Raw genomic sequence first — 26,206 nt, 5'->3', positions numbered from 1 at the left:
TTTTTATATTCTTTATTTCTTTTTGTTAAATTTGTGCTTCAAAATTGTATTTCTTTTATGTTAAACTTTTTTAGTTGATTAATTTATCTGTTTATTTTTTTAATCCTCTTTTGGCTTTTTATTACTTTTTTTTATTGATCTAAGGATTGTAGTATGCATCTTTACTTCTGAACAATCTATTTCAGATTAATACTATCTTGATTTTTCTTAAGTAAATTTTATTTATTTTGAGAGAGAACATGCACATGAGCAGGGGATGGGCAAAGGAAGAGGGGGAGAGAGAGAAAATCCCAAGCAGTCACTGCACTGCTAGCACAGAGCTCCACGTGGGGCTTGAACCTACAAACAGTGAATCATGACCCGAGCCCAAACCAAGAGTCACTTAACCAACGGAGCCATCCAGGTGCCCCAGTACTATCTTAATTCTGATAAAATTCAGTAATTTCATTCTAATATAGCTCAATTTCCTTCCCCTTTTGTGTCATATATACATATACATATATATATGTAATAAGACATGATATATACATAAACTTCTACAAAATAATACAATGAAATATGTATAAATATATACTCTATATATGTTATAAACCCAACAATATATTCTTGCCTACAAAACACTTGTTTCAGACCTAAAAACACATGTAGACTGAAGATGAATGGATGGAGAATCCTCTGTCATGCAAATAGAAGTGAAAAGAAAGCTGGAGTAACAATACATAATATCAGACAAAATAAACTTTAAAACAGAGGCTGTAACAAGGGACAAAGAAGGACACTATATAATCATAAATGGTATAGTACAACAAAAATATCTAACAATTATAAATATATCTGCAGTCAACATGGAAGCACCCAGATATGTAAAGCAGTTAATAACAAACATAAAAGAAATAATCAATAGTAATACAATAATAGTAGGGGACTTTAACACCACACCCACTTACACCAATGGATAGATCATTCAAGCAGAAAATCAACAAGGAAACAGTAGCTTTGAATGATAGATTGGACCAGATGGACCTAACAGGTATTTTCACAACATTCATCCCAGAATACACATTCAAATACACATGGATCATTCTCCAGAATGGATCCTATATTAAGCCACAAACAAATCTCAACAAATTCAAAAAGACTGAAGTCCTGGGACACCTGGGTGGCTCAGTCGGTTGAGCATCTGACTTCGGCTCAGGTCATGATCTCATGGTCCTGAGTTCGAACCCAGCGTTGGGCTCTGTGCTGACAGCTTGGAACCTGGAGCCTGCTTCAGATTCTTTATCTCCCTCTCTGATCCTCCCCCGTTCATGTTCTGTCTCTCTCTGGCTCAAAAATAAATAAACATTTAAAAAAAATTTTTTTAATAAAAGACTGAAGTCCTACCATGCATCTTTGCTGACCACACTATGAAACTAGAAATCAATGGCAAGAAAAAAACCTGGAAAGCACACAAATACACAGAGGTTAAATAACATGCTACTAAATAATGAATAAGTCAACCAAGAAATCAAAGATGAAATAAAAAAAAAATACAAATGAAAAGGAAAACACGGTAGTCCAAATATCTTCGAGATACAGCAAAAGCTATTCTAAGAGGTAAGTTTATAGCCATACAGGTCTACCTCAATAAGCAAGAAAAATCGCAAATAAACAACGTAACATTGTATCTAAAGGAACTAGAAAAAGAACAATAGGCAAAATCCAAAACCTGGATTAAGGAAGATATATATGTGTGTGTGTGTGTGTGTGTGTGTGTGTGTGTGTGTGTGTGTGTGTGTACACACACACACACACACACACACACACACAAGTCAATGAAACCAGGAACTGGTTTTTTGAAAAGATCAACAAAATCTATAAACCTTTAGTCAGACTCATCCAAGAAAAAAGAGAGGGAGAGAGCAAGGACTCAAATAAAATCAAAAGTGAAGAAGGAAAGTTAACAACTGATACCACAGAAATACAAAAGTTTGTAAGAGAATATTTTGCAAACTTATGTGCCAACAAATTGGACATCCCAGAAGAAATGAATAAATTCCTATAAACATATAACCTCCCAAAACTGAATTAGGAAGAAATAGAAAGTTTGAGCAGACTGATTACCAGCAATGAAATTGAATCAGTAATTTAAAAACTCCCAGCAAGCAGAAGTCCAAGGCCAAACAGCTTCAGAGGTGAATTCTACCAAATATTTGAACCTGTTCTCAAATTATTCCAAAAAATGAAAGAGAGAGGAAAACTTCCTAGTTCATTCTATGAAGCCAGCATTACCCTGATACCAAAACCAGATAAAGACACTACAAAAAAGAGAATTACAGGCCGATATCTGTGATGAACATAGATGCAAAAATCCTTAACAAAATATTAACAAACCAAATCCAACAATACATTAAAAAAATCATTCACCACAATCAAGTGGGATTTATTCCTGGGATGCAAGGGTGGTTCAATATTTGCAATCAGTCTTATACATCACATCGATAAAAGAGATAAAAAACATATTTTCATTTCAGTAGATGGAGCAAAAGCATTTGACAAAGTACAGTATCCATTCATGATAAAAAAAAAATAATAACCCTCTCAACAAAGTAAGATTAGAGGGAACATACCTCAACATAATAGCCATATATAAAGAAAAAACCACCAACATCATAATGGTGAAAATCTAAGGGCATTTCCCCTAAGGTCAGGAATACGGGATATCCACTCTCACCACTGTTATTTAAAATACTACTGAAAGTCATAGCTACAACAGTCAGACAAGAGGAGGAAACAAAAGGCATCCAAATTGTAAGGAAAAAGTAAACTTTCACTATTTGCAGACAACATGATATTACATATAGAAAACCCTAAAGACCCTACCACAAACTGATAATGATAAACTGACAAATGAGTTCTATAAGGTAGCAGTATACAAAATCAATGTATATAAATCTGTGGCATTTTTATATACCAATAATGAAGCAACAGAAAGGGAAATTAAGAAAGCAGTCCCATTTACAGTTTTATCAAAGATAATTAAATATCTCAGAATAAACTTAACCAAGGAGGTGAAAGACCTGTATTCTGAAAACTATAAAATTTTGATGAAAGGTATTGGAGACAGCACAAACAAGTGGAAAGATAGTCCATACTCATGAATTGGAGGAACAAGTATTGTTAAAATGTCTATACTACCCAAAAGAGTCTACAGATACAATGCAATCCCTATCAAAATATCAGCAACATTTTTCACAGAACTAGAGCAAACAATCCTAAAATGTGTATGGAACCACAGAAAACCCCGAATAGCCAAAACAATCTTGAAAAAGAAAAACAAAGTTGGAGGTATCGCAATTCCAACTTTCAAGTTATACTACAAAGCTGTAGTAATCAAAACAGTATGGTACTGGCATCCAAACAGGCACACAGATCAGTGGAATAGAATAGAAAGCCCAGAAATAACTCCATGTTTATGATCAAGTAATCTTTGACAAAGGAGGAAAGAATATGCAATGAGGAAAAGACAGTCTTTTCAACAAATGGTGTTGAGAGAACTGGACAGCTACATGCAAAAGAATGAAATTGGACCCCTGAGTTATGCCATACCCAAAAATAAATTCTAAATGGATTAAAGACCTAAATATGAGACCTATGATAGAGCATAGGCAGTAATTTCTCTGACATTGGATGTATCAACTTTTTTTCTAGATATGTCTCCTGAGGGAAGGAAAACAAAAGCAAAGATAAACTATTGGGACTGTATCAAATAAAAAGCGTCTGCACAGCAAAGGAAACAGTCAACAAAACTAAAAGACAACCTACTGAATGGGAGAAGATATTGGCAAATGACATCTCTGGTAAAGGATTAGTATCCAAAATATAAAATGAACTTATACAGCTCAACACCCAAAAAACAAATAATCCAGTTAAAAATGGGAAGAAGACATGAACAGGCATTTCTCCAATGAAGGCATGCAGATGGCCAACAGAGACATGAAGAGATGCTCAACATCACTCATCATCAGGGAAATGCAAATCAAAGCTACAATGAGATAATCAGCTCATACCTGTTAGAAGGGCCAAAACCAAAACCACAAGAACAACAGGTATTGGAGACGATGTGTAGAAAAAGGAACTCTCTTGCACTGTTGGTGGGAATGCAAACTTGTGCAGCCACTGTGGAAAACAGTATGGAGGTTCCTCAAAATTTAAAAATGGAACTGCCCTGCAATCTAGTAATCACACTGCTGAGCATTTACCCCCAAAATACAAAAACACAAATTCAAAATGATACATGCATTCTATGTTTACAGCAGCATTATTTACAATAGCCAAATAATGAAAGCAGCCCAAGTGTGTGTGTGTGTGTGTGTGTGTGTGTGTGTGTGTGTGTGTGAGAGAGAGAGAGAGAATAATTAAAATTTGCCATTTGCAACAAGAGGGGTGGATCTAGGAAGTATAATGCTAAGGAAATAAGTCAGTTGGAGAAACAAATACCATATGATTTCACTCATGTGGAATTTAAGAAAACAAGCAAAGTCGGGGGTCGGGGAAGGAGAGAGAAACAAACCAAGAAACAGACTCTTGACTGTAGAGAACAAACTGTTGGTTACCAAAGGGGAGGTGGGGGTGGGGTGGGGATGGGTGAAATAGGTGATAAGGATTCTTTTTATAGTGAGCACTGAGTAATGTGTAGAGTTTGAATCACTATATTGTGCACCTGAAACTAATGTAACACTGTATGTTAACTATACCGGAATTAACATAAAAACTTAATACAAAAATAAAATTAAAATGTTCTTCTATTTACCTACGTATTTGCCATTTCTAGCTTTTCATTTCTTCCTGTGGATTTGAGTTACCATCTGAGATTATTACCTGTAAGGCACATCTGCTGGCAACACATTCTGTTCCATCATTACTTATTTTGGAATGTTTTCATTTTGCATTTATTTTTGAAGGACAGGGTCTTTTTTCATTGGATATAGAATTTTTGCCTGCCCACCACCACCACTGCAAACATGGCATTCCACTGCCTTCTGACCTCAATGATATCTGATGAAAAGTCAGTCAGCAATTGTATTGTTTTTCCTCATTATTTTCAAGAGTTTCTTGGACTTGGAATATCTTTGATTCTGACATCTCTAGGTGCAGAACTCTTGTGTTTATCCTGTATGGGATGTTTGAGCTTTTTGGATCTATAGATTTTTATCAGATTTGGAAACTTTTAAACCATTATTTCTTCAAATATTTTTTTCTGCCCTTTTCTCTCTGTTCTTCTGGAACTCCCATTAGGTATATGTTGGTGTACTCTGTGTTACTGCGTAGGTCTCTGAGGCTGTCTTCATTCTTTTTCAAACTTTTTCTTCTCTGTTCTTGTTAATTTCTGTTGACCTATCTTTTAAGTTTACTGATTCTTTCTTATGCTATTTCATATCCACTATTGGGCCAACCTACTGAATTTTTCATTTCTAATATTGTACTTTTCAACTCTTGAATTTGATTTGGATCTTATGTTTTTTTAATTTGTTTTTATATTGAGCTGTCCTATTTGTTGAGTCATTGTCACCATATTTTTTTAAATTCTTTAAACATGATTTCCTTTAATCCTTTGAACATATTTATAGTAGTTGCTTTTCAAGTGTTACTGAAAGCGATATCTGGGCTCACTCAGAAAGTATTTCTATTGACTGCTTTTTCCCCTGAGTATGGGTCACATTTTACTGTTTGTTTACATATCTTGTAATTTTTTTTGTTAAAAACTGGACATATTTGATAATATATTATAACAACTCTGGATCTGATTCTTCTCCAGTCCCCCTTCCACCTGAGGGTTGTCATTATTTTTTTTTTCAACGTTTATTTATTTTTGGGACAGAGAGATACAGAGCATGAACGGGCGAGGGGCAGAGAGAGAGGGAGACACAGAATCGGAAACAGGCTCCAGGCTCTGAGCCATCAGCCCAGAGCCCGACGCGGGGCTCGAACTCACGGACCGCGAGATCATGACCTGGCTGAAGTCGGACGCTTAACCGACTGCGCCACCCAGGCGCCCCGAGGGTTGTCATTATTGACATATTGCTATTATTGTGTATGTTTGCTTATATTTAAGTAATTTGGCTGGACTTAAGGTGCACAATCTTCCTCCCCCGTGGGGTGCAGCCACTTAAATCTGCTTAGGTTTTTTTTTAATTTTTAGCCTGGCCCTCTTGGGGTGCCCTCTGTGTCTTTGTAGCTCAGTGGTCAGCCGGTGATGAGTTAAAGGTTGTGCTCAAACATCTTGAGCCAGTAAGGCTTCTTTCCATTCCGAGTGTGTTAGGGAGCTCATCCAGTTTCCAAATATGCTCCAGCTTTTATTTTCTGTTGAGCCTCTCCGTTCTTCCCTTTACCTGTGGAAAGCCTCTCAGTCGGCCATGGGTATGTGCAGAGCAGAGGCCTTCTCAGGTCACCTCTGAGTACATAAGCAGCCTTCAGTTCTCCAGGGATGTGTGGAGAGTTTACCTAGCCCACTGTGACTATCATTTCCAGAATCCCCTTGTTAAATTTCTGGATTTATGTTAGTCTATCTCATTTCCCAGCTGGGATAACAACCTAGACTTGCAGAGCCGTAGGCTTTCTCTTTTCTTTTCCAGTTGAGTTTAATACTCCACTTCAGATCACATCAGCACCTTCACGCAGTGACGCTGCTGGTTTTCATGGCCAACAGCCTGGACTGTGCTTGGGTGGGGGGTGGGGGTGAGTAAGGAGCAGCCCAAGCAATAACACCACTTGACTTTCATTGTTCTTACCCAAAGTTCCACAGTTTTTCATAAATAAACACTTTTCAATTGGTTGTTTGACTTTGGTTATTTTCTGGAGTCCTGAAATGGTTGTTTTTGACATTTTTGTCCAGTTTTATAGTTGTTTTGAGGGGAAAGGATTTGCTGACCTCTTCAGTTTGCCACAGCTGGAAGTCTTGCCTCCTGCTTTGTATTTGCAATATTTTTGGTTTTGGTTATTTTTAAAGGGCTCACTAATTAAAAACCTGAAGCACATCTATGTATTGTAGCTGCTTCAGCATTTTGCTTAACAATGGAAGAAGTTAGGAGATTGTGACTAGATTAGGGGTGGGACTTAGTTCTGCTATAATACTGCTGATAGCACTCTCCTGTAGAATGTTTCTTAATAGCATATTCTCGTGTAATGATGAAGAAAACGTTTATTTTTTAAAGTAAGTTCCTTTGGAATTCTACCAAAACCTATGAAAGATGTTACATATACTCCTCTCTACAGAATAAATCAGTGGTGTAAGAAAATATATGACAAAATTCATTGGGCTTGTATAGATGTGTATCCTTATGAAGATAATTGTCCTCTTTTTTTTTTTTTTTTTTTTTCATTTTGAGAGAGACATCACAAGCAGGGAAAGGGCAGAGAGAGAGAAAGAGAATCCCAAGCAGCCTCCCCACTGTCGGTGCAGAGCCCAACATGAGGCTCGAGCTCATGAACCATGAGATCATGACCAGAGCCGAAGTCAAGAATTGGACACTTAACCAACTGAGCCACCCAGGCGCCCCAGAATTGTCCCCTTTAAAAATTACTCATTGTACAAATTTCAACTTAAAGTACCTTTTCCTGTTAAATTTTTAACTGAGAAGCTTGTCTTTACTTTTTCGGTTACATAATGACACAAATACAGAAGTGTGTACAAAATATACAACTTTTTTATTTATCACAAAGTATACACCTCTATAGCCATGAGTCATGTGAGAAATATAGGACATTGCTAACACCCAGAAGTCTCCTCTGCACCCTCCCCATTATTGTCTCCTCCCCCAAGATAACCACTGTCCTGGTTTTTATGGTAACGGCTTCCTTTTTTAATAGTTTCTGTCTCCTAAGTATACATCCCTAAACATTCGAGTTCAAATTTGCTTTTATTTTTAATATTATGGAAATGAAATCTTACATTATTATTTGTGACTGGTTTTTTTTTGTTCAAAATTATGTGTATAAAGTTTGTCTGTGTTGTTGTATGTAGCAGTAATTCATTTTAGCTACTGTAGAGTTTTCTTATGAATACACAACAGTTTGTTACTCTATCCTACTGTTCATGGATATATGGATTGTTTCCAGTTTTGTTTTTTTTTTTAATTTTTTTTTCAATGTTTATTTATTTTTGGGACAGAGAGAGACAGAGCATGAACGGGGGAGGGGCAGAGAGAGGGAGACACAGAATCGGAATCAGGCTCCAGGTTTTGAGCCATCAGCCCAGAGCCCGACGCGGGGCTCGAACTCACGGACCGCGAGATCGTGACCTGGCTGAAGTCGGACGCTTAACCGACTGCGCCACCCAGGCGCCCCTGTTTCCAGTTTTAAGGGTACTAAAAATGTTGCCATGAACACACTTGTATGTTGAGTGATAGGTGTGCACATTCCTCTGGGGTATACACCTTGGAGTCAGATTGCTGGGTCACAGTGTATTCATGTCTTCATTTTAGTATATAAAGCCCATCTGTTTCCCATAGCGATTGTACCAATTTAAATTCCTACTAGCACTCTGTAAGAATTGCCATTGCACCACATATCACCAAAGATTTGGTATCATCTTTTTATTACTGGCCATTTTGGTAGTTTTATAGTACTTGCTCGCTGTGGTTTTAATTTTCATTTCCAAAATGACTAATAAGGCTAATATCCTTTTCATATGTTTATTGCCTATTTGGATTATTCTATTTTGTAAAATGCCCTTTCAAGCCCTTTTTAAAAATTGATTTGTAGGAGTTCTGCACGTATCTGGATAAATGCTTTGTTCCTTATATATGTGTTCAAGCGTCTTCTGTATGACTTGCATTTTTACTCTTAATGTACAGATAATGAAAAGTTCTTGATTTTAAAGTAGTCAAAAAAAATGAATTTTTCTTCTGCATTATGATTTGTGCTTTTTGTGTCCTATTGAAGAAATCTTTCCCTTCCCCAGTATCTTGAAGATCTTCTATATGTTATCTTCTAAAAGCTGTATGATATTGCTTTTCACATTTGTATCTGCTTTCCACCTGGAATTTATTTTTGTATATGGAGTGAAGTAGAGATGAAGATTCTGTTTTTCCACGTGATATCTCCTTATTCTAGTAGCATACATTGAAAAGAATGTTGTATCTGTCAGGGTCCAGTCAGGAGAAAGAAACCACACCAGTTGTTTAAACAGTTTAAAGTGGGGAGAGATGCTAATTAGCCATAAAGTTGTTTGTAAAGTTGTAGGTAATTAAAAAGATAAGAGAACACTAAGGTATCATGGAAGTAACAGCCACCTCTAGCTATGGCTAGAGGAGTATCATGGAAGAGGTCAGAATTATTAGGACTTGGAACCCCATGCAGCAGAAATTCAGATATCTAAAGCAGAGGATACTAACTCACTAGTGCTGGTATCTGGGGGTAGAAGAGGCAGTGAGGCTGGTTCTGCAAGTGAGGAAACTATAAACTGGGTTCAGCCACAAAGTTATAGAAAGACACTGCCACTGCTGGGAGTGAAGAAGTGTTGCTAGGTTGACACAGAAACAAGAGACAGACAGGAAGCCCACAGGAAGGGGTAAGTCCCCTTTTCTTCCTCCACCCTTGTAGTCTCCTACAAAGCCCCCTTTTGGCAGAGCCTAACACGGAGCTAGTTGGCAAAACCAAAATGTGGTTTGCAGTCATAGCCCTGGTATTACATATTTGTGTTTAGACAGATGGGTTTGAAGCTGAAGAATCTGTTTATGGGTCATATTTCTGTTTCATTGGTCCATTGCGCCAAAATTACACTATCTATGCTGTTGTAGCTTTATGATAACTTTTCATATGTGGTAGAGCAATTTTTCCCACCTTATTCTTCAGGACTGTCTTAGCAGTCTGTGGCATATGTACATTTCCATAAAGACTTTAGAACTAATTTGTCTAGTTCCACAAAAGAAAACCTTTTGGGGCTTTGATTGGAATTTCAGTGCATCTATAAATCAGGTTGGGGAGAATTGAAATTTTTATAATATTGAGTTTTCTAGTCCATGAATATGGTATGTCTCTCCATTATTTATGTCTTTAATTTCAATGTTTTTTTAGTCTTTTTATGTAGAAGTCTTGCTTACTTAGCTTTTGTTAGCTTTAATCAAAGGTAATGGATATTTTTTACATTGTAAAGAGTATTTAAACATTTTTTAAAATTTCAGTGCTTTTACTTAGAAATTTTTTCAAACATATATTTTCTTTATTTTTGAATGTTTTAACCCCATTTTACCAACCACTAGATTCAATAATTATCAACATTTGCTTCATTTATTTCAACAGTGCTTTTTAATGAAATATTTTAAAACAAATCTTAAATCTCATGTCATTTCACCTATATATACTTAAGTATACATTCCTAGAAAAATAGGAACATTCTATTTATAACCATAATTCCAAACCTTATGTTCCTTTTTATTTCAAAAATTACATTTTATTGGTATATTGGTTGGTATGTTCAGTTTGCTTTTAACTAACAACATATTGGGACTTACATTTTATGTTAAGAAATTATTAAAATATTAGCTTAGCCACTAAAATATTAAAAATGACATTTCTTCCAATGACGTGAACTTTGTGTTTCTAAATTCATTATAATTTTTTGACATCAACAAAACCATACTGTGAAAAACCGACTGTGTGAATGAAACCATTCTTTTCTTTCATTTGGTGTCTTCTACATTTATAAACCTAATGAGCAACAAAATTGCCATTCTTTAATTAAAAAAAATTCTTTATTAAAAAATTCTTTATATTCCTCAGTATTCCTATTACTGAACACATATCTTTTAAGAAGTCATCAGTGGGATTAAAAGCAAGCACATTTTTGTGTGACCTAGGTTGAGTTTGGGTTATCTTTTATAACTTCTTTTTGTCATACACTATTAAAATGTAAGAAGAAGATGCAGTTGTGGATTTTTTCCCTTTGTGGTGGCTTTGAACAGAAACCTTTTTTTCATTGCAGGTGGTTCTCTTTCCCATACAATATTCATGGGTCTGTTTCTAGGAGAGGACTGTGGCTAGTGGGCCATGAAAACTTCCTAGACTTGGCAGGCTAGGCTGTGTCATGTTCACCCTCTAACATGAGAAAATCCCTATTGAAAAGACAGTGTGGCAACTTTCTTGCAGGCAAGTCATACTCCTCACAAAGATATTGACAGCAACTGAGAGGTCTCTGTGTCTTTGCCAGCATCTGCAGTAAGGATGGAGCTAATTATAATTAATTCATGGTCTGAAGAACAATAAAATGTTCTCAAGTCAATAATAATTAGTATAAAAGGATTTTCCACCTATATTTTAACTTAACCAATGATTATTGGTGGGGAATTAGGGTCCTAAAAGTTAGATCTTTTTCACTGGTAACAAGTATTTGAAAATAAATGACAGCCTAATATTGAATGATGTACCTGTTCCTTATTTCTCCTCCCTTATCAGCACCCCTGGGGATCTCACTATCGGTCAGAATGGTCCAGGGATATCTCACCTGCTGGGGCCATTGCTATATATACTTGTTTAAACACAGAGTTAGGGGACGTTTCAGTTCATATTTAACACTTTCAGTTAAATGTAGGTATTTTGCTTCTTCTGATTAATAGTGGTATGTTAGGGTATGAGAAAAAGAACGAACCATTTCACTGCTTTGGTTTAGCTATTGTATAAGGCCTTTTTACCTTGTAATATCAGATTCACAAATTTGGGATCACTTTAGGAGGATCTTGAAAAAAAGGAAAAGGATTTCTTCTAGAGCGCTAACTCAGCAAATACCAAATTTGAATAAACATAAAAGAAAAAACCAATAACCAAACATCAGAAAACTCCAGCCAATGGAACAAACTACCTAAATATGAGAATCTTTCTTCATGTGTTTTTAGGTGGAGACAGGGAAGCCTAGAAAGTTTATTCTTCTAAATAGTGTGCAATTCTGTAAATTATGTCAAAGTACACACAAACTGTAGCCTGTTAAAATTTTGGTTAGAAAGACCAAAGAGATGTAAAAATAAATTCCTTATTCCCTAACTCACAGTGTCGTTGAACATATAAGGACTAAGGTACAAATAAGATACATTATTTAGAGGTATTTGTTGTCAGAAATTTTACCTCATAGTTTGCTATTGTTTTCTCAAGCAGACTTAATCTAAATGTGAGTAAAAATAACTTTTAAGGAAATGAATTTCAAAGTGAATGCAAAGGCAATAATCTAAATATTTAGAGTCTAGTTAGGTTCTGTTATTGAGATATGTTCTTTATTGGTACAGTTGACGTAGTAATTGTAGTGTGCATAGCAAAAATAGAAGATTGCTGATTACAAGTTTATGTGACTAAGAAGAGCCTGATTTTCTCAATCTTAGTGAAACATTTCCATTATAAATTATTTATTTGCTTTGAATAGTTAAAAACCTGTATCAGAGAAAAAAAACAAACCTGTATCAGAAACGTGAACTTTAAAACTGCTAACCCATGTGGGGGAAAAATTCTTCACATAAAATAAATGAGGAGCATATAATTTCTTGAAGATTCTTGCTTAGTGTAGCGATAGTGATTTAAAGATGTTGTAATGTAAGGTTCTAGTGTCTCAAAATGTGTCCCCAATAAGTTTCACTCTTGTTTCATTCCAGCCCTTCTACTTTTCTATAATTTAAGCATATTTGAGGCAGTGGCCAGAGTTTCCTGGGATTAAGAGAGCTCTAGAACAAAACAACCACACCAGATCCAAAAAGCTTCCTATTTTGGTTTTGTACTCTTTTGGCTAACTATATTTCTCTGAAGAATGGCTTGTGGATTCTTCTGGCTGTTTAAAAAAGTTGAACTTGTATTCCAAACGTAGGAGAAGGACTGACATATATACTCTGGACAGATATAAGAAAGAATTATTTTTTCACAACCCTTAAAACTGTATCTTTAATACACTGTTTGCAGAATCACATGTTGATTTAAAACATAGGAAAGAAATACCTGTTTTAGTGTAACGTGACTGCTCATGAAGATAATCAGGTGAAATGACAGATGCACTGTTTTGTTTAGGGCATCCAGTATTCAGTAGAGAAAATAACTGACCAGTAAGTGAATTGTAGATCAAAGGATGCCTCCTTTTTTTCTGAACTGAGGAAAGTTGCCCTAAATGTTAGTTCATTATCTCTACAGCTGGGGCTTCATTAACAAGTACAGTTGGAATAACCAGGGTATTGCAGCAGCAGAGAAACTAAGCACAGCAAGCCTTTCAGTAACAAAGAAAATAAAAGAATTCCTGTGTAACAGGCTTCCACACTTATCTGTGTTCTGTGGTACTGTTTGTGCTGAACTAAAGCATCTGCTACCTCAAGTTAAGAGAGAACAAACTCAACATGGCGTGAAATTACTGCACAGCCATTCACATTCATTAGAGTTATATTGTTACCAGCCACAAGCATGACTGGCTTTTGCATGAATAATAAAATAAAACGCTGCTTTGTGAATTTTGCCTTAAAACATTGCAAGGCACAGTACTAACCTTGAGCCAAGAGTGGGTTTATCTTAGAGCAACTTTCCTTACCGCAGTAGAGTCAGGACCAATAAGAAGGCCAGCGTTGGAAAGAAGTATTGCTGTCTGAGGCCTCTCTGGAAAGGGCATTGCATTAAATGAGTTCCCTCATTCTTTAAAACTAATAATTGTTGTGTAGGCTAGCTATTTAGAAAGACACTACAATTATTAAGGTACCATTTGGCAACCACTGTAGTATTAGTTGGTTCACGCAAAAGTTGCCAATGGATACTAAATGGGTCAAAGTTTGATGAGGAGTAGAACAGTGACACAATTAAAAAGGGGAAACATAGTCATTTTGCAGTGTAGCAACCTGACAGACACCTCATCCCAGTGATCAAAGATCACCACATATGGGGGAAACTGACATCATGTGCCTCCTAGTGTGATGCACTGAGAAGACATCACTTCTGAGTTATTCCTGTTAAAAATACATAACCTGAATCTCATCATGAGAAAACACTACACAAACCCAAATTGAGGAGCAGTCTGCAAAAAAAACGGGCCTGTCCTCTTCAAAAACGGCAGTGTCATGAAAGACAAAGGAATGCTAAGTAACTATTCTACATTAAAGAAGTCTCAAAAGACATTGACAACTAAGTGCAATGTGTGGTCCAAAATTTTCCTTCCTTGCTATATCATTGACATTTTTATCTTCTAGTATCTAGTTATAGAAGTGGTGTAGGGGGCGCCTAAGCTTCTGACTCTTGATTTCGGCTCAGGTCATGATCGTATGGTTCGCAAGATCGAGGCCTGCGTTGGGCTCTGCGCTGGCAGCATGGAGCCTGCTTGGGATTCTCTTCTCTCTGCCCCCCTTCTGCTTGCACGCTCGCTCTCGCGCGCGTGCTCTCTCTCTCAAAATAAATAAACGTTGAAAAAACAAAGAACTTAAAAATAGAAGTAGTGTGTTAAAAGGAAAAAAATTATTTTTAACAGTCTGAATATATATAATATTATATTCAGTTTCCTTCCTATTTTACTTACCAGGTTTATGTGGATTTTTAGGAGTGTTATGGACTGGGTTTTTGTGTGTTTTTTTGGGTTTTTTTTTGTTTTTTTCAAAATGGGACATATGCCTAATTTTCATGTCATCCTTGCACAGGGGCCATGCTAATCTCTTACATTCCAATTTTAGTCTATGTGCTGCCAAAGCAAGCATTGGGTTGGTATTTTTTAAGCAATAGTCAAGAATGTTACGTCTCTTAGTTGAATTACAGTTGAAGCTAGTGAAGACTTAAAAATTATAACTCTTCATTATTTTACCAAATGTTCAGTCATTGGGAGAAAGTAGAGTCCTCATGCTGTTTAACAATACTAGAATGCGCGATTTAAGAGTTTCCATGAGCACGTAGGAAGAGAAGTAGTGATCACTAAGATTAATTTATAAAGTCATGGTATTCATAAAGAAGTTTGTATAGTTTTTAGACAGGTTGGTAGATAATAGGAATGCTTCATTTTCAGGAAGGCAGTTTGATGAGTATCTGATTTCTTGTGGACAATAGGAAGAAATAAACTGAGTGATTATGGTTAATTAAATAAGTAATTAATTTTGAATAATAATTGGATACTGGTCTCATAGGTGGTTTCTAGTATTGTATCTGTTGCAGATCTGTTCTGTCCTGTTCTGAACTTTAATTAAATAACTTGGATAAAGGCACTGATAACCTATAGATCAGACTTTTAAATGAAACAAGTCTGGGAGAGACAGCCAAAGCATTGATGGCTGAAACAGGAACTGAAAGATAATGGTCGCCAAGAATGACAGGGAGGAATCAGCAAAATAAATTTGACAGGAATAAATTCTACAGGGATAGCCAGTCGTAGGTGATGGGTGGTAGGAAAAAAAGCTTTAAGATAATTCATGGGGGCGCCTAGGTGGCTCAGTCGGTTAAACATCTGACATCTTGATTTTGGCTCAGGTCATGATCTCGCAGGTTCCTGAGTTCAAGCCCCAAGTCAGGCTCTGTGCTGAGTGTGGAGCCTATTTGGGATTCTCTTTCTGCCCCTCCCACACTTGCTCTTTCTCTCTCTCTTTCTCAAAAATAAATTAAAAAAAGAGTTTAGAATCCTTTACTGAACCATTAAAAAAAAAAGGTAATTCACAGAAACTCACTTGCACAATGGCCAATTGGACATATTTTAACAAATTCAGTGCTTTGTTTCCTTTAACTAATTTGATTTAATGTGTATCATTTGGGTTCAGTCAGAAAAATGGAAACCATACTAGCCTGTCAAACATAGGGAAATGTAATTTAGGGAATTGATTTTATAGGTGTTAGAAGACTAAAGGGTAAAAAAGGGAGACGCTGAGCGATTAAAAGAAGCTACAGGAGGCAGCTACCATACTAAGAGCCTTTTAAGGGGCAAAAGGGAAGCTACGTAACCTAGAAGCTACAGCCTAAGCTGGCACTCAGACTTCTGAAGAGAGGACACTGTTCAGCTATTGTCCAGCTACTGAAATCCGTATTACTAAAAGATGTCCATTTATATAAGAAGCCAAAATAATTAGATTGTGTTCTTTATGTTGAACTAAACGTGATTAACATGTGAATTAACATCTCTTCCATCTTGAATTTGGTTCTGAAAATAAAGCATAAAACTAATTTGACTTTGGTTTTGTTAATCTGTACCCGCCCCCATTTTTAAAATGGCTTTACCACTAATTAGCCCTCCTACCGGAGATGTATTGCTAAGTGATCTCTCAGAAAAAGTGTTTATAAATTTAGAGACGGATTAAAAAAAAACAAACATGGCAGAAGAATTGGGTGGGCTAAACATTCTCTTTGATTATAGGTGTGTACCTTTTAAAAATCTTCTTTCTCACTGATATCTTAAACATTGTTAAGTGGATTGAGTAGTTTAAGATCAAGATAATTGTCATGCTCTGAAACATTGAAGAACAAAGTTTGGAATTGATTTCTCTTCTCTTCCTCTCCCCAAATATTGCTTCTTTAGGTCAGTAACAGATCCAAGAGATGGAAAGAGAGTAGCACTCAAAAAGATGCCCAACGTCTTCCAGAATCTGGTCTCTTGCAAAAGGGTCTTCCGGGAATTGAAGATGTTGTGTTTTTTTAAACATGATAATGTAAGTGAAATTCCTCTTTGGAATAAAATTTCCTATGCATGCTTAATTGTGTTAATAGAGAGCAAAAGAGAGTTAAAAGGGAACGTGCAAGTTATTAAGGAGTTTGGGAACCTGAGAAAACTTAGACCCTATTTGTAAACAATGACCAAGTTTAAGTGAATTCTAAGATGTATTGACCTACAGATAAATATTAATTAATGTAAAGCAAATGTTACTATTTAGCTGAGGAACTGTACTAATATTTAACATAAAAGAGAGTGTAATATGTAGTCTGAGTGATGTAAGTGGAAATAATTGGCCCCTGATTTTAAATGCTTTATTTATTTGTTTTTAATATTTATTTATTTGTGAGAGAGCTCAAGCAGGTGAGGGGCAGAGAGAGAGGGAGACACAGAGTCTGAAGCGCTCTGGGCTGTCAGCACAGAGCCCGACACGGGGCTTGAACTCAGAAGCCACGAGATCATGACCTGAGCCAAAGCCAGATGCTTAGCCGACTGAGCCACCCAGGCAGCCCTTTAAATGCTTTATTTTTTTTTTTTTAATTTTTTTTTTTTCAACGTTTATTTATTTTTGGGACAGAGAGAGACAGAGCATGAATGGGGGAGGGGCAGAGAGAGAGGGAGACACAGAGTCAGAAACAGGCTCCAGACTCTGAGCCATCAGCCCAGAGCCCGACGCGGGGCTCGAACTCACGGACCGCGAGATCGTGACCTGGCTGAAGTCGGACGCTTAACCGACTGCGCCACCCAGGCGCCCCTAAATGCTTTATTTTTAACCTTTAATATTTTTAATCAGATTAACTTAAAGATGTAGGAAAAGTTTCTTCTCTTAAAAAACCATATAGCTGTTAAAGTAACATAGGTTAGCTTATTTATGGCTATATTTAAAAATGTCAAGACTCATGAGTGAATAGAATCATTGTGGTTTGAGAGATCGCTTCTCCTCAACTAATCCTGAATTAAACATTTGATACATGTAAAATTTACCTGGGGATATTAGCATTGGACTTTTAAGTTTTCAATTTCACGTGAAAAAAACTGCCTTACATTCTGCATTTGGTTTTCAGCTTACGTTATTTTAATTGCTAACAGAAAAACTTTATCAGAAATACAATAATTTCTTGTGAGTCTGACTGCTCGTTTGCACAGGAACCTTTTGAACTTTGGCCAAATTGTAGGTCTCATTTTAAGAGGAAAATGTTTAAAAGTTTGAGGTGTTTGGTAAAACTAGGAATATCAAACAAATATATTTATTTGAAACTCCTTGCTTGGGCATATTTCATTTTGTTGATGACTTCTCTTGAAATCCGTTTTCCTTAAACTTTTTAAAAAAGTTATTGCTGTCTTTCAGTCAGTTGGAACTGCCTAAAAATGTGTTTGTTTCAGTGACTTTCAAAATACCACTTTTATGACTTGTTCCTCAAATTTTGTAAGTAATTTAGAATTATGTCTAGTGCTTGCTTATTTATTTCTCGACTTTGAGTCCCACCCCAACATCAAAGAGTACAAACCCTTATTTACATTGCTAGAAACTCAAGTAAAGGTATCCGTGGTGAAGAAATTTTTTGAAGGAGGCATTAGGAATTTGCTTACTAAGGATTTCAATGGGTTATTACACTCAGACCTATCTTAGCTTCTTTTACAAAGGAAGGATGGTGCATAGTTTCCTATCTATATATATTGGTATCTTTGCTCATGCATGACTCATTGCTATAGAGTCAAAGGTAGTGTTAAGGAGTCGTGTAAGAAAAGAAACTAAGTTTTAAAAAACTTTTTGTGTGTGTGCTGACTTTTTTCATTTTTTAAAATGTTTATTTATTTTGAGAGAGCGTGAGCACAGGGGAGAGGCAGAGAGAGAGAGAGAGAGAGAGAATCCCAAGCAGGCTCCACCCTGTCAGCAGAGCCCAACATGAGGCTCACTCTCACAACTGTGAGATTATGACCTGAGCTGAAATTCACAGTCAGTCGTTTAACTGACTGAGCCAGCCAGGCGCCCCAAAACAATTCTTGAAAATCATACCTATTAAAACATAGCAACCAATTGGAGCTCCTGAGCTCTATGATAAGAGAGTGCTCGTGACTTCTGTAGGAATATTCAAAAGTGAGACAGACAATTGGAGCTGAAGATGGCATGGCACCACTGTTTTCTACATGAATTTATGCTACGCTCCAAGATCTATCTCCAAAAGCATCTCAGGGCCACACACCTGGTATGTGTGGAATGCCAGTCTGAGGCAACTGGTGTTTGATGTAGTTAAGGCAACAAATGTTTATTAATTGTGTCCCATATAGAGGCAGTACTAGGTCACATGGAGGATACAGAAAAAGTTTAAAATACCCTTTTTTGAGGGATCAGGTATTTAACACTTGTTGCTATGTGTCAGGATGTATGCTAGATGCTTTTCATACATTAATTCATTTAATCCTTAACAATCTTGTCAGAGAGTGCTTGTTATCCCTACTTTGCAGAGGAGGAAACCAAAGTTTCGAGTTAAATAACTTGCTCAAGGTCAGGGTGACACAAGATTGGAGTCGAAGTTTGTCTTGCTTCAGAGCCCATGTTCATTAATTCAACAAACATTTATTCTGCATATCCTATATTCCTAAACTACTTTAGCTTCTAGGGCTTTCTACCCTTAAGGAGTTTAGTAATGTGATAAATACTATGATTACAGTGCTTTGGGAGGACTGCCTGCGTGGTTAAGCATTAATGCAAGACAGTCTGTGTTCTGTGAGTGGCAAAAAGCTAGGCAACCAGACCTAGAAGTATATTATAATCACCAAGGTGATCCTTAAAAAGCAGATTCATGGGTCTCATCCCAGACCCACTAAATTAGAATCTCTGGGGTTGAGGCCCAAGGAGCTGCAGTTTTTAAAGCTCATGTGAATGCTGCCACACAGCATTATGCTACCATAATATTAAGAAAAAGAGAAATTGTTGTGAGCTTAGAAGCTCAAATATGCTTTAAACGTGGTGGAGGTAAACTTTAAGATGAGCCTTTTGAGATTAAGATTTGATTGAAAGAAGAGGAAAGGAATGCCATGATGAAAATGGCATTTAGAAAGATTAACCTGGCCACTGTAGGAAGGTTGGATTTTAATTTGTGTGTCTTTTAATGTGTCAGGGACTAGCTACAAAGCCCTGGAGGCTTTGGATTTTCTTTTGAACAGAACCTTCAAAGTCACTATATCAGGGATGCCTGGCTGGCTCAGTCAGAAGAGCATGCAACTAACTCTTGATCTCGGGGTTGTGAGTTCAAGCCCCACGTTGGGCATAGAGCTTACTTTAAAAAAAAAAAAAAGTCACATATGAAATTCATTGATTTTAGGTGATCTGATTGAGATACACACACACACACACACACACACTTTTTTTCTTAAAGTACAGGTGGTTCATTGTCTTAAAGATAGATTCACCTTGATGTAGCAACTTAGGGAAACATTAATGGGTTTAACTTTCTAAAGATTGTTGTTTAGGCTTATCACTAGAGTCTAGGCAGAATCTGAACTGTTATAAAATCTGGCAAAAATATTCTCTATTTCACCCACCTATGCACTGGTGCGCATGTACATGAATGACATAATTGTCGTATTACTATCATGGAAAGGGCATGATTGAGTTTTTCAATTTTGTACTCCTTTGAGAATCTGATGAAAACTGTGAATCCTCTTTTGGAACAATGCACATACACAGAATATTTATGTAATTTGAGGCTTTCACTAGTCCTCTAAAGCCCATTCAGAGCCCCCTTAGGGTCCATTGATTCCTGGGAAGATCCCCAGCAATACAAATCTGGGGCTTTTTCTTGTCCTTAGGCAATACCACTAAGTATGCAGTAGGCTGGCAGTCTCTTTGAAGAATGAGTAAGTAAGTGAAAGTGACAGCAAAAAAAGAAATCTCTGAGTCTGGAATGATAACCTCAGTGATCTCTCTCTTGGAGTTACTTTTTCCCAGTCTTTTAGTTCTGGAGTATTCTTGAGGGATAGAAAAGACAAAGAGGAGGTAGTAGAGGCAAAGAAGAATGATTTGTTTTTCTTTGTATAATCTGACCTAACTCAGGGCCTCGGGTTCATAAGTAGGGTAAAGAATCATACCAGTGTGGGACCAGTAGGACCCTTCTCTAAATGTAGACATGCTGTTTAGCTGTAGACATTATTAATGCTAGTATTTCTGTTACTGAGGAGTGAAAAGCCAAAGCATGCTGTAGACTGGATTACTTTGCAGTGGATTTGGAAAATTTTGTTTGCTGTCTGCCTAAAATTTGTGGTTCTGGGCAGATTCTTAATGTATTTAAAATAACACATTCTCTTGTGTCCATGAATTAGAAAACTCAGTTTGGTTAATCTGCATGTTCTCCCGACACTGACTATATATTCAATGTAATCCCCGTCAAAAACCCAGCAGGGTTTGTATGTATGAGTGTGAGGAAATTGACAAATATTCTAAAGTTTATAGAGATTGAAAAGGCCTAAAATACTCAAGATCGTCTTGAAGAAGTTGAACAAAGTCTGTTCCACAACAAATATGTAAATTAATTAAAAGTAAATTGTAGACTTAAATGTGAAAGGTAAAATAATAAAGTTTCTGTAATAAAACAGGAAAATATCTTCTCAAGACTTTGAGATAAAGATTTCTTAATGAGGCAAGTAAAGCATTAACCATTTAAAAAAAAAAAAAACATGGCTAAACTGGACACCATTGACCTTAAAAATTAATGCTCATCAAAAGTTGAAGAGAATGAAAAGACAGACCTCAGACATATATTCAACAAAAAACTTGTTTTCAGAATATATTATGTAATAGACAACTATAAATATTTAGCATTTGAGAAGACCATTAGAAATAAATATTTTACTTGACATTTTTTGGACTGCAAATTCTGTATCTAAACATCACATATCTTATAAAATTTTTTTTTAATGTTTATTTATTATTGAGAAACAGAGCATGAGCAGGGGAGGGGTAGAGAGAAGGGGAGACACAGAATCGGAAGTAGGCTCCAGGCGCTGAGCTGTCAACACAGAGCCCGACGTGGGGCTTGAACTCAAAAATCGCGAGATCATGACCTGAGCCGAAGTCAGATGCTTAACCAACTGAGCCACCCAGGTGCCCCATAAACATCACATCTCTTAAAAAGAGCTTCTACAGATCAAGAGTTTTTGCCCATTAGTAAAAGACTTAAGAATTTCACAAAGGAGGATAAGCAATGGCTAATAAGCATATGACAAAGTGTTCAAAGTCGTTAGTCATCAGAGAAAGGTAAATTAAACCATGATGAGATATTAATATACCCACCAGATTGGCTAAAATCAAAAAGACTGAAAATACCTAGTGTTGACAAGAATGTAAATCAGCTGAAGTTCTTAACATTGCTGGTAAGAGTATAAATTTGTAAAACCACTTGGGAAAACTGGCAGTTTCTACTAAAGCTAAACACACATCTACCCAGTGATCCAGCAGTTATACTCCTTGGTATACTCAGGACAAACCACATGTCCACCAAAAGACATGGACGAGAGTATTCATGGCTGCTTTATTCATAATACCTAGAAATTGGAAACAACCCAAATGTCTGCTGGCAGTACTCTGGATAAGTACATTGTGTTATATTCCACTCACACAATGGTGTACTACACATCAATAAAAAGGGTGAACCATTGATCCACACATCAACAGGGATGAATTTCATAGACATAACAGTAAATGACAAAAGTCATAAACAAAAGTGGAAACATGATGGTGGAAAATTAGTGATCACCAAGCTCTGCCATCTACATTTGACAGACGTAGAGCTTGCCTTTGCCGTCCTCAGGGCACTTTGGAAAGGAGAACTGAGATTTGAGTCATTCTTTATGATTTAATTTGTATAAAAGTTCAAGGATAGGCAAAACGAGTCTGTGGTGATAGAAACGAAAATGGTGGTGACCTCTGAGCAGGGGTGGGTTTTGACTAGAAAGGAACAAGAGGACCTTCTGAGATGTTGAAATGCTTAACTTCTTGATCAGATTTTAACCGTGGAGTAAAAATTCATCATATTACATACTTTGTGTAAAATTAATCAAATTATACACTTAGGATTTTCATACTTTATATGAATAAATCTATTAAAAATAATAGTAATTACATAGTCACCACCTTAAAGAACTTAAAATCTGCTGGGGGGTGAGAATGGGGAAGGGAAAATTCCTTTGCTTAAACATGGGATTTAATGAAGAGTTAAATATCTAGTTTTTATGATCTTAAATAGATGAGGATTATTCATAGCAGTTTTATTGATAAAGGACTAAGAAAAAGAAGCCATGTACACCTCATGTAACCAATGTATAGTAAATCTTAACATCACAGGTTAAAATTCTAAAAAACAGCCACTATAATGGGCTTTTGTCAAGTTCTTAAAAGATCTGAGAAATGTGCTGAGACACTGTTTGGTAATGCCCATTATTTAAGGATGTATTTTAGTTCATTTTTTAATTAGACAAGTCTGCTTACCTTTTTTTTTTTTTTTTTTTGTATTTGAGATCCTTTGAAGAGTTGGTGGTATTTTGGGATACTTTGACTCTTTACAAGTCAAAGTCTTTACAAGCGTCCTCCTATTTAACATCATAAGGCTAATCCCACACACTTTATTCCCACAAATAATAGTGGGGTTATAGAGGGACTCAGGCTATTTATATAGGGAATCAGGCATGAAGTCTGGAGTTTGAAACTGCTACTATTCCTTCTCACTTATTTGCATCACTTCTGAGATTCCTGGATCATTTCTGCTTATTTAAGCATTGTTTTTGACCCCTGGAAATAACAGTGGATGCCGTTTTCTGATAAGCATTTTGAGATAAAATAACGGTAATATAAAAAACAGGAGTTTAAAAAATTCCAAGCAGAGTTTAAAATATTGTATCTTTGAAGCTAACAATCCCAGCTAAATGCTTTAGTGCAAATGTCTAACCCTGTTTTATATGGCTTTTCTACAAAAAGCCTCATCAAATCTGGAATAAGAAAGCCTCATTCTTCTCCATCAGGCTTTAAAATGTATGGTTGTCACTTTCTCTAGATAACCTCTAATTATAGCAGATAGATTTGAAGTGTAAAATAGCTTTGTCTAATGGACGCTGTCACTCATTGCATTCTGCTTTCCCCCAAGACAGAATGTATTTGTTCAGATACAGAGCTGAGAGTCCGAAAGATGTCAAGTAAAACACTAATTTCTAACTGTCGTCTTCAAGCATCATCAAATATTCATGTTAAAAATTGTTCTATCACATAATGAGAAATGAATTTGCGTGAATTTGTGACACTAGCTAATTATAGGGTTTTAAACTTATAGGAATGAAATAATTTATCTTTCATATGATAAAAATTATGTTTTGAAGAAACTGGAAAATCTGTTATCTTTCATCTGTACCAAGATTCTAAGTATAAACATTTTAATTCAGAAAGGAAAGATCAAGATTCTTTATAAAACATATTAACTATTTTCAAACTTTTAAGTGTAACTGGCTTTAAAGTGTGAGTAAAGACTTTTTCATTACAGGAGGTTTTAGTTTACATTTAGAATTTTAAAGTGACAAATGCTTGGCTGAGAAAAAAAACCAATGAGCAGAGTTTCTTCCACATATAAATTGCAAGGGGAAAAGAAAAAGAGGAGAAATCTGTAGGTTAAAACTTAAAACACAAATCAACCATCATATGTAAATCTTATTTAGCTCCTGATTTAGACTAGAAAACTTTAAGAAAGAAAAGAAAATTAGAAATTTGAGGACTGGATGTTTGCTGGTATTAAAAAGCATAACATTTTTAGATCTGATAGTTGTATTTTTGAAAAGTTTTTGTCTTTGGGCCACCTGGGTGGCTCAGTTGGTTAAGCGCCCAACTTCAGCTCAGGTCACGATCTCCCAGTTTGTGAGTTTGAGCCCCACATTGGTCTCTCTGCACTCCCCCAACTCTCACGTGCACTTTATCTCTCTCTCAAAATAAACATTTTTTAGAAATCTAAAAAAATAGGGGTGCCTGGGTGGCTCAGTCAGTTAAGCATCAGACTTCAGCTCAGAGCATGATCTCATGGTTCTTGAGTTTGAGCCCCACATCAGGCTCTGTACTGACGGCTTGGAACCTGGAGCCTGTTTCAGATTGTGTGTCTCCTTATCTGCCCCTCCTCCACTCGTGCTCGCACGCACTCTCTCTCTCTCAAAAATAAGAATTAAAAAAAATTGTTTTTTTAATCTAAAAAAATAAAATAAAAAGTTTTTGTCTTTTAGTGGTACTGATAATATGGCTGAAATAGGTCTGGTATTTGCATCAGAATTACGTAGGGAGAGTAGAAGATAAAGACAGATGAAACAAGAATGGCCATATGTAGAAACTAAGGCCGGGTATTGATTCCATGAGCATTCTTGATACTATTCTGTGCAGTTTTAAATATTTGAAATTCTCCATAATAAAAAAATTGTTTTTCTTAAAAAATTTGTACCATGCAATTTATTTCCCGTTTTTTGGGTTTTGTTTTTTTTTGTATTGGTAACCATGAATTTTATTTTGTGGACATCTACTGTGGCATGCATCTGTACAAACCTTTTAGGCAGTGACAATTTATTTCCTGTTAAATAACTTCTACATCCTTTGAGCCTGGTATTTCTCATTAGTTAGATAGGTTCAGATTCTTAAGTGTGACATCATAGATGGGACTTACAAGAATAGCTGGACAGCTGGTAGGGGAAGAAAGCCTATTTGTTATGTTTCAAAGGCAGAAGTGACATTGGTAGTATGCTGCTTTTATAAAGGACTTGAATTTCAGATGCCTTAAAGTCTTTTTTCCACCCTGGTGTCTTCTTTTTTTGTACTTGGAATAAAATCCAAAATGCTTAACAAAATTTAAAGCGATTCTATATGATATATCCCCTGCCTTCCTCTTCTGTTTTATCCCAGTCTATTTTCCTCCCACCCTCTATGTTCCGTAAGCACTGGCATTTCTGTTTCTAGAATTTGTCTGGTTCCTTCTTGCTGAATTCAGTGCCTTTATATTACCTACTCATTGCCTGACCAACTCCTATTCAGCCTTCAACTCTTAGCGTAAACTCAAGGGAAACTTTTTCTCCCCATTCCTCTGGACTTTTTCTCTTCAAATAATAGATGTCATAATTACATAGTCGTGTAACTGTTTGCTTGCTTGCTTGTTTGTTTAATGCTTTCCTCTCCACTTATCATGAGAGCAGGGATGATACTCAGTATAACTGGAGGGCCTACCCCTATGCCTGCCAGGTAGAATGTACTTAGTAAACATTTTTTTGAACAGAGGAATAAAGAAATGAATGGTAGGTATGGCTCCTCATGCTCTTAGAGCAACACTGGTTGTTAAAAATAGGGCATTTCTTTTCACCACACTCTCCGTGAAGGGGTCTGGTAGCTCATTTTAGTTGAGATTGAAGTATCTTTTACATGATAAGTTTACAAACCCATCTTAATATTCAGGACTGTTTCTTGACTGGCAAATTTAGTTAATCTCAGTGGACAATCGTAACTAAGTCTTAAGTCATTAAAGAGTTAATAGTATTTACTTGCATTTATGTCATTTTGCTTCCTTTTTAGTTCTCTAAATTTGACTTTTTTTT

At 36.2% G+C, this 26,206-nt stretch overlaps 1 protein-coding gene and 1 pseudogene across 2 annotated transcripts in view; one reads left to right on the top strand and one right to left on the bottom strand.

The window, feature by feature from the left end:
• Positions 1 to 26,206, top strand: part of NLK (nemo like kinase) — a 165,192-nt gene that overhangs the window by 78,469 nt on the left and 60,517 nt on the right. For both annotated transcript variants that reach the window (XM_043583610.1, XM_043583611.1), the window contains exon 2: positions 16,472 to 16,601. In XM_043583610.1, the coding sequence (XP_043439545.1) occupies positions 16,472 to 16,601 (130 nt within the window). The remainder of the gene's footprint in view (positions 1 to 16,471; positions 16,602 to 26,206) is intronic.
• On the bottom strand, positions 14,574 to 14,671 carry LOC122486200 (annotated as a pseudogene).

This window comes from Prionailurus bengalensis, chromosome E1 (genome assembly GCF_016509475.1).
Source record: "Prionailurus bengalensis isolate Pbe53 chromosome E1, Fcat_Pben_1.1_paternal_pri, whole genome shotgun sequence".
Classification (NCBI taxonomy): domain Eukaryota; kingdom Metazoa; phylum Chordata; class Mammalia; order Carnivora; family Felidae; genus Prionailurus; species Prionailurus bengalensis.
This window is presented reverse-complemented; position numbering and strand designations above follow the sequence as displayed.